The sequence below is a fragment of the Schistocerca piceifrons genome, chromosome 8 (assembly GCF_021461385.2).
Source record: "Schistocerca piceifrons isolate TAMUIC-IGC-003096 chromosome 8, iqSchPice1.1, whole genome shotgun sequence".
In the NCBI taxonomy this organism is placed as follows: Eukaryota; Metazoa; Arthropoda; class Insecta; order Orthoptera; family Acrididae; genus Schistocerca; species Schistocerca piceifrons.
Genome location: NC_060145.1, coordinates 243,670,610 through 243,685,110, shown reverse-complemented (window position 1 = coordinate 243,685,110; position 14,501 = coordinate 243,670,610). Strand labels below are relative to the sequence as shown.

Here is a 14,501-nt window from a genome sequence, read left to right as displayed (position 1 = left end):
ATTTTTTTAATAAAAGAGTCTACATCGCTTAATACATTTATAATGTCATTTTGGGTAGTGCCATCATCAGATCAAAACTTGGAACTCACAAAATAAAGTCTAAGTGTCAGTATCAATAACTCCTACACCTAATCGGGCCTTCAATTCACTAAATTCCAGCATGTGGTGCAGGTTTTCATTTATATTGAAACTGATCTTGTTTTACAGGATCTAAGTTTTGACATGGTGATGACAGTAGCCGAAACGACGTTATAAATAGAGACATATATTTAGTGATCTAGATCATTTACTTCACAAAAATATTCACCATGGTCGTTGACTCCTACAGGAAATTTTTCCTTTATTAATAAGGTATATCAATAATCCATAAGCCTGCTGTCGTGTTCCGACATCTGTTAGGCGTTTGTCCTTCTTACATGAGCGTATCACAAACAAACAACGTACAAATGCGATTTCTAAGCTGCGTAAAATGTCCTTATACCCAAAATATAGTTGGCGTCCCTCTTAGTTCCTTTGTATAGTAGCGTTGAAATAGTAGTAATTTGTGGACACAGACATGAGCACATTTTAATTTAGAAAACATCACTAGAGATATCAGTTTAGAAATTAATTATAGCAGTCTACATACCAAGGCACCTTTATTGGACTGTGACCCGTTTCGATTATCACATGATCGTCTTCAGATCTCATATTGATGGACAATGACATTGCCTGGAGCATGAGACGACGAATGGTGATAGTCAACTGCATAAGGTACAATGTAATAAGGCTTGACCAGGTTACAATACCATTACGTGTATCTTCTCCAGAAAGAATAAAGTCATAACTTCCATTACGTTAAAATTAAAAGCACACATTATGAGATAAAATGCTACTTGAGCGTTTCCGCTCATAATGTATGCTTATGATTTTGATGTAATGTAAGTCAAGTGACTTCATTTCTTCGGAAGAAGATACCCCGAGTGGTCCAGAAACCTGGTTAAGGTTTATAAAATTAAAAATCATCTAACCATTCGGCAGTTTGTATCATTTATTGCAAATGATTGGAAAAGAGCACAGGTAGTCCCAGTCTTCAAGAGGGGTCGTCGAGCAGATGCGCAAAACTATAGACCTATATCTCTGACGTCGATCTGTTGTAGAATTTTAGAACATGTTTTTTACTCGAGTATCATGTCGTTTTTGGAAACCCAGAATCTACTATGTAGGAATCAACATGGATTCCGGAAACAGCGATCGTGTGAGGCCCAACTCGCTTTATTTGTTCATGAGACCCAGAAAATATTAGTTACAGGCTCCCAGGTAGATGCTATTTTTCTTGACTTCCGGAAGGCGTTCGATACAGTTCCGCACTGTCGCCTGATAAACAAAGTAAGAGCCTACGGAATATCAGACCAGCTGTGTGGCTGGATTGAAGAGTTTTTAGTAAACAGAAGACAGCATGTTGTTATCAATGGAGAGACGTCTACAGACGTTAAAGTAACCTCTGGCGTGCCACAGGGGAGTGTTATGGGACCATTGCTTTTCACAATATATATAAATGACCTAGTAGATAGTGTCGGAAGTCCCATGCGGCTTTTCGCGGATGATGCTGTAGTATACAGAGAAGTTGCAGCATTAGAAAATTCTAGCGAAATGCAGGAAGATCTGCAGCGGATAGGCACTTGGTGCAGGGAGTGGCAACTGACCCTTAACATAGACAAATGTAATGTATTGCGAATACATAGACAGAAGGATCCTTTATTGTATGATTATTTGATAGTGGAACAAACACTGGTAGCAGTTACTTCTGTAAAATATCTGGGAGTATGAGTGCGGAACGATTTGAAGTGGAACGATCATATAAAATTAATTGTTGGTAAGGCGGGTACCAGGTTGAGATTAATTGGGAGAGTCCTTAGAAAATGTAGTCCATCAACAAAGGAGGTGGCTTACAAAACACTCGTTCGACCTATACTTGAGTATTGCTCATCAGTGTGGGATCCGTACCAGATCGAGTTGACGGAGGAGATAGAGAAGATCCAAAGAAGAGCGGCGCGTTTCGTCACAGGGTTATTTAGTAACCGTGATAGCGTTACGGAGATGTATAACAAACTCAAGTGGCAGACTCTGCAAGAGAGGCGCTCTGCATCGCGGTGTAGCTTGCTCGCCAGGTTTCGAGAGGGTGCGTTTCTGGATGAGGTATCGAATATATTGCTTCCCCCTACTTATACCTCCCGAGGAGATCACGAATGTAAAATTAGAGAGATTAGAGCGCGTACGGAGGCTTTCAGGCAGTCGTTCTTCCCGCGAACCATACGCGACTGGAACAGGAAAGGGAGGTAATGACAGTGGCACGTAAAGTGCCCTCCGCCACACACCGTTGGGTGGCTTGCGGAGTATAAATGTAGATGTAGATGTAGATTATTTATGTGAAATCTTATAGCTTTATAAATAAAGCAATCACTATTAATATTCTACACCTTTATTCTTCATATCCGCATACACGCAACACCAAAAAGTAATATAGAGTAATGGAATTCCGGGAATACATTTGTCTGGATAACATATTTAACGGATTAACATTGCAACATCACAAGATAATGTAAACGTGTAATAAACCATAGAAGATGTGAAATGCTTGTACATTAATAACTGGCGTAACCGCGTGAATGCTGAATGCAAACATGCAAACACGCATGCATTGTGTTCTACTAGTAGTTGATTCCATAACTCTCTCTCAGCCGTTAGGTGCTGTTAACGTCTGTCGTTGTCGTAGTCGGCGTGTCACTGTGACTTAACAGTGCGTGTTGATACTGCTCTAATACAAATATTCCTTTCTTCTCTCTCATCTGGATGGCTGAATTAAAGACAAAATGTGAGAGAAAAATACGTACTAGTTTTAAGAAAAGTGACAGTTGTTACGAAAAAAGCGCTGCTCCAAAACACATGCCACTGCGATACTTGTATCCACTGACTCTTTAAGCAGAGAACGACGCCTCTATCGAACGCCACGAGAACGCCATGTAGCAGTAGAAATCAACATCGTTTATTAACATAGATGAGAAATTTTAAATGGGCCCAGAAGGTATCCGAATCACTATCACGGCCGATGACGCGGGTGCAACGTGTGAACCTATAATGTGTCACAATGTTGTTAACTTTGTGCCATATTGAGCAACAGCATTGTTTCGTCCTTGCTCACAAGGGAACCTCCCCATCGCACCCCCTTCAGATTTAGTTATAAGTTGGCACAGTGGACAGGCCTTGAAAAACTGAACACAGATCAATCGAGAAAACAGGAAGAAGTTCTATGGAACTATGAAAAAATAAGCAAAATATACAAACTGAGTAGTCCATGTGCAAGATAGGCAACATGAAGTTTCACGTGTGTGAGGGAGCGCCCTGGTCCCGTGGTTAGCGTGAGCAGCTCCGGAACGAGAGGTCCTTGGTTCAAGTCTTCCCTGGAGTGAAAATTTTACTTTATTTATTTCCGAAAATTTATGATCTGTCCGTTCGTTCATTGACGTCTCTGTTCTCTGTAATAAGTTTAGTGTCTGTGCTTTGCGACCGCACCGCATAAGCGTGCGACCGTGCGATTAGTAGACGAAAGGACGTGCCTCTCCAATGGGAATCGAAAACATTTGATCGCAAGGTCATATGTCAACCGATTCCTCCACAGGAAAACACGTCTGATATATTCTATACGACACTGTTGACGGCATGTGCGTCACATGACAGGAATATGTTGTCGTCCCACCTAACTTGTATACTTGGCGAATGGGTAAAAAGATTCTTCTACCTTGCTCGATTTAGGTTTTCTTGTGGTTGTGATAATCACTCCCAAAAAGTGATGAAAACAAAAGAGTTTGTCACATAAACTGAAAATGAAGAATAAAAATTTTCACTCAAGAAAAGACTTGTACCAAGGACCTCTCGTTCCGCAGCTACTCCCGCTAACCACGGGACCATGGCGCTCCTTCACACATATAAAACTTGATGTTGCCTATCTTGCACATGGACTACTCAGTTTGTATATTTTGCTTATTTTTTCATAGTTCCATACAACTTCTTCCTGTTTTCTCGATTGATCTGTGTTCAGTTTTTCAAGGCTTGTCCACTGTGCCAACTTATAACTAAATCTGAAGGGGGTGCAATGTGGAGGTTCCCTTGTCAGCAATATGCTTAGCAACTTGTTGCTCTGGTACCGCGAGAGGGAAACCCGCACACACGAGTAACGTGAGAGGTGTTGTGGCCATGGCGAAAGGAGCTGTAGAGCCAATTGGTGGACATTCAAGAGCAGGAGCCCTCCTTAAAGCTCGCAAACCAATGAGCCGCACATGGCACCTCACGAATGGTCAGCACAGGGCCATTTTATGGACACAAAGAACCCACTGATGTAGTCGGTGTCTTTTCCTGGGCGAGAGGGTGGGATTCAGCTGGAGAAGCACACAAGGGTTCCATGTTAACTGTGTTTTAGTGCCAGACAGCAGTAATTAGACCAGTCGAGTGATGGAACACAATGTAAAGTGAATTGTACAGACTTTGCATTAAGTGTATCGGTCAACAGCAGTAATTAACCGACGAAGTGCAACAGGCTCCAGCCCACAAACTGTAGCCCTAAAGACATTCTTGACTGTCATAAAATCCCTACTTCCAATTTCAAAGATAATACATGCTCCCGACAGTAACAGCGTGTATTTAAAGCAAACCTGATTTGCATCCTTATAGTGCACTACTAGCGCCATTCTTATACGACTGGCGCAAAATTTCAACAGACATCATCTTTCGGATGTAGAAACACTTGTAGCCACTTTAGTTTATGTCGCACTTCCCCTTGGTGTCGCGCTTGTTTTCCGTTAGTGTATTTCAACTTTCTGCAGCTAGAGGCCTCCAAACTGTAGCGTGTAACGTGGCAGTGTATAATGTAATTGTGTCTATGAGTGAAGAACAACGTGCTGGAATCGAGGTTCGAATTCGTCCACATATGGAGCACACACGAGCGTTGCGACATCTGCAACAGTTCGATGCCTTGTGTTCGCTGTCATCGTTCATCCTCCATACAGTCATGATTTGGGCCGATTTCCATCTGTTTCTAAAACTTAAAGAAAACCTTCGAGTACTTCACTTTAATAGTGACGAAGCGGTGCAACGAGAGGTGACGTTATAAAACCGCCAGCAGACATTGTCAGTGACGATATCACCATATTGGTCTCTCGTTGGGAGAAATGTATTCATCGCCTGGATGACTATGTAAATATGTAGACGTGAAGAATTACGTTGTAGAATGTTACAAAACAACGGTTTTCGATTTAAAAAGATTTAGAAGTTGCACTTTAAAGGCTTTATTTTTCAGCATGTACTCTTAATAACAAGATCACCTTCTGTGCAATGGCACATACAAAATAGTCACCCTTAAAGGATGTAGACAAGAAAATCCATATCGTCGTCGCTTGTAAAGAAAACCATTGTATGCCCTACGGTACAGATGGTTCTTTCGTGTGAAATACTGCTGTTCACCAATACACTTAATTCAGAGCCTATACAATTCACAATACACTGTCTTCCCTCACTCGACTGGTCTACTTACTGCTGTCGGGTACTAAAACACACAGTTAATAGGGAACCCTTGTGTGCGTCTCCAGTTGAATCCCGTCCTCTAGCCCACAGACACCGACTACATCAATGGGTTCTCTGTGTCCACGCAACGGCCCTGTGCTGACCATTAGTGAGGTCCCAAGGGCGGCTCTTTGGCGTGTGAGTTGTAGGGAGGTTCCTGTTCTTGGATATCCACCAACTGGCTGTGCTTATCCACAGCTCCTTCCGCCATGGTCCCAACACCTCTCAGTCATGTGCGCGGAAAACACTTCGTCTTGCGGCACCAGCGCAACAAGTCGCTAAGCGTAATGCTGAGTGAGGACGGAAAACTGTGTTGCTGAACATGGCACAAACTTAACTAAACTGTGATATATTAAAGGTTCACAAGTTTTACTCGCGTCATGGGCCCTGGAAGTGATTCTTCAGTTTCGGATACCTTCTGGGCCTATTTAAAATATCTGATCTACATTACTAAAGGCTGTTGATTAATACTACTACGCGGTACTCTCATGCCGTCCAATTGAGGCGTCGTTCTCTGCTTGAAGAGTCAGTGGATATAAATACTGCTGTGACATATGTTTTGAGCACCGCTTTTTACGTAACTGTTGTCACTTTTCGTAACACGAGCACTTATTTTTCTCTCAGATTTTGTCTTTGTTTCAGCCATCTAGATGAGCGAGACGAAAGCAATATTTGCATTAGATGATTTTGAACACGCAATGTTGATTATTTTCATCATGGCAGCGACAACAGAAACTGTTACTAAACTGTCTCGAATGAAAAAGGACCACAATTGCACTAAATTATGTTTATTTTAAACCTTGACCATGGTTTCTGCTATAATAATATAGCCTTCTTGAGAAGTCACTGGTAAATGAAAAATGTCCTAGCCCAGCGGCTGCGTCAAGACCAATAAAATAACTTCAACAGACATAAACCTGTTTCGAACATAAGTAAAATTACATATGGAACCGTATGTGAGTATAACAGAGGTAGTGACGGAAGACATACGGTGCCATATGTAATTTTGCTTATGTTCGAAACAGGCTTATGGCTGTTGAAGTTATTTTATTGGTCTTCAAAAAAAATGGCTCTGAGCACTATGGGACTCAACTGCTGAGGTCATTAGTCCCCTAGAACTTAGAACTAGTTAAACCTAACTAACCTAAGGACATCACAAACATCCATGCCCGAGGCAGGATTCGAACCTGCGACCGTAGCGGTCTTGCGGTTCCAGACTGCAGCGCCTTTAACCGCACGGCCACTTCGGCCGGCTTTTATTGGTCTTGACGCAGCCGCTGGGCTAAGACATTTTTCATTTATCAGTGTGCAAGACTTCTCAAGAAGGCTACATTATTATAGCAGAAACCATGGTCAAGGTTTAAAATAAACATAATTTAGTGCAACTGTGGGCTGTTTTTCATTCGAGACGCACTGTTGAGACACAGTGGCAAACCGACTACGACACAAACAGATCCTAATAGCACTTCCATGAACATCTGCAGGTGAGAGAGTAATGGAATCAACTACCTGTAAAAGTCGGAAGATTACCTCTGCTTTAAAAGGATGATGAGGGAACAGAAGCACTTAACTTTGGTTTCATATAAGAAAACTCTCCATTACTCGGTACATCACTTCGTACAGTGAAATCGCGAATTGTTTTAGATCTCTCAAATTACGTAAAAGTAGATGCTCTGTTTTCTTGTAACATTTGGCTTAGATCAACATCTGATTTTGCCGTGGATAATTGTTTGCTCGCTACGGGAGGTGACGAGTTTCATACATCGTAAATGTCAGACCTAATGCTTCAAACCAACATATAGTCTAATCAGAAGCCAGATTTTCAGTGTCTTCAAACGAGGTTCCTTCTCAACGTCCCGCCGGACGAGGTAATTACAGAGTGAAAACTCGGTGTCGAGATGGATGATGGACGATACTGAGTCGTTTGAGGGCAACCACGAGAATACTTCATTCACAATTTTACGTTGACCATCCTGAACGGGAATTTAGTGTCTCTTTCACCAGCTCACTCTAGAGTAGTAGAAGACTGAAGAAGAACGTTAAATTGCAATTCTGTCGACCTTTCAAGATCACACGAATGTTACATTATTCTTACTCCAAATCATGGATCACACAGCAGTATGATATGACCAATACGCGTATGAAGTTTCACACACTAGGCTTTTCACAGTTCATATTACAGGATTCTAGAGGTTATGGAGGGCCTTCGTAGGTAAAGTTCTGATAAGCAACTCATTTCCGTAAGTGTCCAGTTTGGATTTAATAACGTTGAAGATTGCATCATTATCAAATTTCCCAGTTCACGGCACGCACAGAGGGGAGACAGTGAGATATATGATGTGTGTGCTCCAGAGGCACCCATGACATGGGCTGTGTTTCGAGTACTCGTTGCCGGGTTCTCTCATATGTGACGGAGGACGTCCTCTTCAAATTCGAGGGTGCGGCGTGTCACAGTTAGCCCCCCTAGTTGCGAAATTGCGTTTCTCGCAGACGTTGTGGTAGTGGAACGGAAGTGGTATGTCATCTCATAATTAATACAGGGGCTCAGTTCGTGTGCATACCGCGAAGCGTGAGTTTTGAAAGTGATCCCATTTTAAAATTTTATTTTATGTCCAAACGGTGCATTTCAAGATATGGATTCCATATCAGAACTTTATCTACTAAGTCTTATCTGTAAGCCCTAGATGTCTGTAAAAGGAACTGTAAATCACCCAATACAGAAGCGAACACGCAACCTGTTTTCCGATTCAAGAGGTATATGTGTTTCATATATGCTGGTAGGGATATAAATGCCACTTATGGGTTGTACTTCTTCCATTTTACATACAAAACTTCACCTCCGTATTAGGTGCGACCCTGTCAACCATGACAATGCCGAAATTTTACTAAGAAAACTTTCAGCTGTCGTTCTTCCCACACAGCCGCATGGACTATGAAATACTGTAAGCTCAACATAATTTTCGGTCTGGTACAACATGATAACCTCAATGTAGGCGATATCAGCTTATCGGTGGTAATGAAACAGTTTACTTCAAATCATCTAAAATTACGCCCTCGTGCACAATAGTTATAATTGAAGCGTACAAGCCAGCTGAATTATGACAATGTCTTTTAGCAACTAGTTTGACCCTCAAAGACGAACAATGAAAAAACAAAAACCGAAAACATTGGTTCACTCTGAGTTATTACATTTCTTGTTACCGAAAACTGGTCTGCAATGTAGCAGTGTGACTGTGAGTCTATAATTTTTGTATGTACGTTCCCTCTCTCTCCCTCCTCCCCCCCCCCCTCTCTCTCGCTCTCTCTCTCTTTCTCTCTCTCTCTCTCTCTCTCTCTCTCTCTGTGTGTGTGTGTGTGTGTGTGTGTGTGTGTGTCAGAGAGGAGTCAGAGAGAGAGAGAGAGAGAGAGAGAGAGAGAGAGAGAGTTAGAAGGGAGAGAGAGAGAGTTAGAAAATGGATTCAGAGAGGTTAAGTGTTTCTCGTGCTGGTAACGTTTGTGTTGTACATATTTTTCAGATTCTCCTGATTGCTGCTCTCCTTAATGCTATTCTAGCAGCGCCGCAGTTGAATCCAAGAGATGCTACAGTTGTGGTGCTGGAGAATGACTTCAATGGAGTCGATCCGTGGCATTGGAGGTATGTCACTAACGTCTTATACCCAAGACACACCGTTTCGCACTTGACATCAATATACTTAAGTAAAATTTTTCCCACGACTACTGCTTAAAAACGGAGACGTTCGCTCGGTACCGCTAGAGTAGACAAATGAAACTACTCAGGTATTTTCTTTTACAGACACATTGTTCCAAACATATGTACTATTGTCCCTCAAGAAGAGCTTCACAGATACAACTGTTACCAACTATAAATATATTGACTTAGGTTCTTCTACTAATCATTTTCAGTTTCCACACAGACAAAACGAAACCTCTAACTCCATCCAAATAGACCTCAGGAAGCCTAACGGTACAGGCCGACCAGTGTATCACCGTCAGCCAATAGGCGTCACTGAATGTGGGTATGGACGGAATGTTCAGCACACCTCTGTGCCGGCCGTCATCAGTTTTCGTGACAGGAGGCGCCACTTCTCAGTCAAGTAGCTTCTTCACTGTCATCACAAGGGTCGAGTGCACCCTGCTTACCAACAGCTCTCGGCAGACCCGGACAGTGACATCTCCATGTGTTAGCCAACCCCAACAACTCTTCGATGATATGACGGGTATCTGTGTCATCACTATGGCGAGGCCATTCGCCAAAGTATTTTGTTGCTTTTCAGGATTACTAAGTCCTGTTTTTGTTGCAGCCCTTCTCTTTGCTATTCCTTATGTAGTAATTCCTATGTGCCACGCCTAACGTTTAGTCGTGTAAAACAGAAGACTCTAAAGCGTTCTTTTGCAGAGTAACATGCTGAAGTTCGGTACGGTAATGGTGTTACAGACATAAATTTTAGGGAAATGACCAGTTCTGGAAAGAGGCCTAAGTTGTTTCTGATATACAAGCTTTTAGAGATAAAGTACATGATGTCAAAATCAAAGGCAGGACATTGGTGCTTTGTTTGCACCAACATCTGGCCTCTCATTTCAAGTGACTTATAATGAAACATTTGTCCAGCGTTCCAGAGGTTGAAAGAATGAAGTGTGTTTTCACTCCGACATTACAGCGTTGTCGGTGGTGGTGTGTAGACTCATTATTGACAAGTGAAGAAAAAGGAATCGGTCACGTCCTCCTTGAAGAAAACCACTGAAAATCTAATTGAAAATTTATAAATGTGTCGTAAAGTCTTATGGGACCAAACTACTGAGGTCATCGGTCCCTAGGCTTACACACTACTTAATCTAACTTAAACTAACTTACGCTAAGGACGGCACACACACACCCGTACCCGAGGGAGGACTCGAACCTCCAACGAGGGGAGCCGCGCGGATGTGACAAGACGCCATAGACCGCGCGGCCGGAAAATATAATTGTAAACAGTTAGATAGAGGTGTGATCCTCGCACTTACAGAATGCGAACCCAAAGCCGTAAGCATTATGCAGTTTTCTTTGGTTCCATAGAACCAGCCACCTCTAGGTTTACTTACTCCATTGTGTCGTCGATCAACTGATTTATTAAGTTACCCTGGTTTTGTTCGTGTTTACCTTCGTTGTACGTGTGCTGTCCAACTTCTGTGGTTTGTCTTGTTTGAGATCTTTAACAGAATTGAGTATTGAGATATTATCTACAGCATTAGGTAACTGCAAACAGTCATCAATACTTCCGCAGTGGAATATTCCACATTGATTCTTCCTGAAATTTCTCTAAAGCTCAACTTAATTATTACTAAATTGTTATCCGTGTGAATCACAATCTTTGTACAGAAACATCAATGGGGCTGTATGTGTGATGCTTTAAACTGTTCGCATTTCCAGAATTCAAAAAATTTTGCATCTACATTACTAGTCCGTAGAACCATGGACCTTTGAAAGGTACTCACAAATGTTACTACATAACACAGGATTGTCGATGTAAGTTCTACAAGACTAATACAGTTCTTATTTTAGAAGTTTTAGAAGAAGGATCTACATTTACCTCATCAATAAGCCCAGTTACAGTAAAGCATTTGTGTTCAACAACAGAAAATAGTATAACTGGGGCAGCATTCGTTATGAATACGAAAGAAGGGCAGTCACTGAGCTGCTGTGAACAGTTCAGTGATACGGTTGTTTTCATCAGACAACAGTAAATCAACGTCGACAACAACAGTTCGCGTATACATACCGACGTCGCAACCATAAATTGTAGAGACAGAGGAAGTGTATGAGGATATTGTGTGGGTAATCCTTTATGTTAAGAGAGATGAAAACAAAACTTGGTTCTAGGTGAAGGAATAGAAGAAAGTGCTACAGGACAACATGGGCTTGGCTGTTGGAATGAGAGAGGAGAAGGACTAACTGCGTTCTGCAATAAATTTTGAGTGGTAATAGCGAATGTTCTGTTCAAGAATCAGAAGATGAGGAGGTATACTTCGAAGAGACCCGAAAACACGAAGATTCCAATAGATTACTTCTGGTCAGACAGATTCCAACGTCGGATATTGGATTGTTAGTCATATTCAGGATCAGATATAGACTCAAATCACAATTTATTGGTGATGAGGAGTAAAGTGAAGTTTAAGAGAATCGTCAGGAAGGATCAGTGTGGAAGGAAGTGGGGTACTGAAGTTCTGAGAAAACATAAGACGCCTTTGACATTCGCTAAGGATGGTGATACTGCAATAAGGAATACCAGAGTTGGCAAGTCAGAGGACTGGACTTCTCTAGAAAGTGCAGTCAGAGATATTGGACAGTCAAACACAGAAACAAGTAACATAACTCAGAAGAAAACTTGAATGACGGAGCGAATATTTCAACTGATCGACAAAAGAAAGAAGCACAAAAATCTCAATAACTTCCATTGGCAGAGAAGTGTCACAAAATAACCGCATTTTTCCCCAACCGTGTCTACTTGTAAGTGACGAAGGGCTACCGTCTCCTTAGGCGAAATGCTCTTGTTTTTGTGGTGCTACTGCCGTCAAAATTCGGCAAGATAAGTTTCCTCTGTCGTATCTGCTGTAAGTGTACAAACGCCTTTCACTGCTGATAGCTTGTGATCAAAACTAAAACCTCTTCCCTGAACGTAGTCACGTCATTCACAGATTTTGTTACGACACTGATAACGGATCGTCGAGCAGAAACTTTTGCCACAGTTGTACTGCAACTTGTTTAAAATTTGCAGTCTGCCTCCTCCTATCCCTGCCGTGAGTCTTTCTCCCAGGCCCTCGTCACGCCGATCACCTAGCAGCAAGATAGTGAAGACCATCTTCACGCACATGAAACATAGATGAGGCAAAACATTACGATCGCTGCCCACTCACTGCAATATCCCATGACATACTGTAGCGTTGCGCGCACGTGGCCTGGTAGGGTGTGTGTATCATTATGCAGGCTGTCCTACAGGGAATTGCCAGGGATGTGACAGGAACGATAATTCGAAGCAAAAAGTCTAATAAAGAAGAGCTATTAAAGGCATGCCTTAACAGCTATGAACTCTTATTCAGTAGGAGACATGTGTTTCACATGTAGAGAACATGAACAAGTGCTCGTAACTCTTGTTGTTGTTGTTGTCTTCAGTCCTGAGACTGGTTTGATGCAGCTCTCCATGCTACTCTATCCTCTGCAAGCTTCTTCATCTCCCAGTACTTACTGCAACCTACATCCTTCTGAATCTGCTTAGCGTATTCATCTCTTGGTCTCCCTCTACGAGTTTTACCCTCCACGCTGCCCTCCAATGCTAAATTTGTGATCCCTTGATGCCTCAGAACATGTCCTACCAACCAGTCCCTTCTTCTTGTCAAGTTGTGCCACAAACTCCTCCCCAATTCTATCCAATACCTCCACATTAGTTATGTGATCTACCCATCTAATCTTCAGCATTCTTCTGTAGCACCACATTTCGAAAGCTTCTATTCTCTTCTTGTTTAAACTATTTATCGTCCATGTTTCACTTCCATACATGGCTACACTCCATACAAATACTTTCAGAAACTACTTCCTGACATTTAAATCTATACTCCATGTTAACAAATATTTCTTCTTCTGAAACGCTTTCCTCGCCATTGCCAGTCTACATTTTATATCCTCTCTACTTCGACCATCATCAGTTATTCTGCTCCCTAAATAGCAAAACTCCTTTACTACTTTAAGTGTCTCATTTCCTAATCTAATTCCCTCAGCATCACCCGACCTAATTCGACTACATTCCATTATCCTCGTTTTGCTTTTGTTGATGTTCATCTTATATCCTCCTCTAAAGACACTGTCCTTCCGTTCAACTGCTCTTCCAAGTCCTTTGCTGTCTCTGACAGAATTACAATGTCATCGGCGAACCTCAAAGTCTTTATTTCTTCTCCATGGACTTTAATACCTACTCCGAATTTTTCTTTTGCTTCCTTTACTGCTTGCTCAATATAGACATTGAATAACATCGGCGATAGGCAACAACCCTGCTCACTCCCTTCCCAACCGCTGCTTCCCTTTCATGCCCCTCGACTCTTATAACTGCCATCTGGTTTCTGTACAAATTGTAAACAGCCTTTCGCTCCCTGTATTTTACCCCTGCCACCTTCAGAATTTGAAAGAGAGTATTCCAGTCAAAAGCTTTCTCTAAGTCTACAAATGCTAGAAATGTAGGTTTGCCTTTCCTTAATCTATTTTCGAAGGTAAGTCGTAGGGTCAGTATTGCCTCACGTGTTCCAACATTTCTGCGGAATCCAAACTGATCTTCGTCGAGGTCGTCTTCTACCAGTTTTTCCATCCGTCTGTAAAGAATTCGCGTTAGTATTTTGCAGCTGTGACTTATTAAACTGATAGTTCGGCACTTTTCAGATCTGTTAACACGTGCTTTCTTTGGGATTGGAATTATTGTATTCTTCTTGAAGTTTGAGGGTATTTCGCCTGTCTCATACATCTTGCTCACCAGATGGTAGTGTTTTGTCAGCACTGGCTCTCCCAAGGCCGTCAGTAGTTCCAATGGAATGTTGTCCACTCCCGGGGCCTAAGGCACCCATTTTAGCACACATTTATTCTAGAATTTTTTGCACCGAATGATCGTTCCTGTTATATCCCAGAATACTGACTATTTCTTCTGGGACTCCGTATACAACCGGAGCAGAGACGAATGCGAATTATTCTACCGACGATAAGGGCCGGAAATGAGGAAAGCCACTGACACAAACGAATTCCATAAATGGCAGATGATTGTGGCTCGTCGCCAGAGAACGAGGACCACCTACGTCGTTTCGTGCTTGATGTTTTCTCCGACGGCAATGACATTTTCCAGCAAGAACCTTGTTAAAGTGATTTAGGATGCATGATAGTGAACTCATTTGAC

The 14,501-nt window shown here is 42.1% G+C and overlaps 1 protein-coding gene across 1 annotated transcript in view; it reads left to right on the top strand.

Moving 5' to 3' along the window:
- Positions 1 to 14,501, top strand: part of LOC124711534 (endocuticle structural glycoprotein SgAbd-5-like) — a 38,936-nt gene that overhangs the window by 7,396 nt on the left and 17,039 nt on the right. Inside the window, exon 2 of the mRNA XM_047241663.1 lies at positions 9,111 to 9,229. Within this exon, the coding sequence (XP_047097619.1) occupies positions 9,111 to 9,229 (119 nt within the window). The remainder of the gene's footprint in view (positions 1 to 9,110; positions 9,230 to 14,501) is intronic.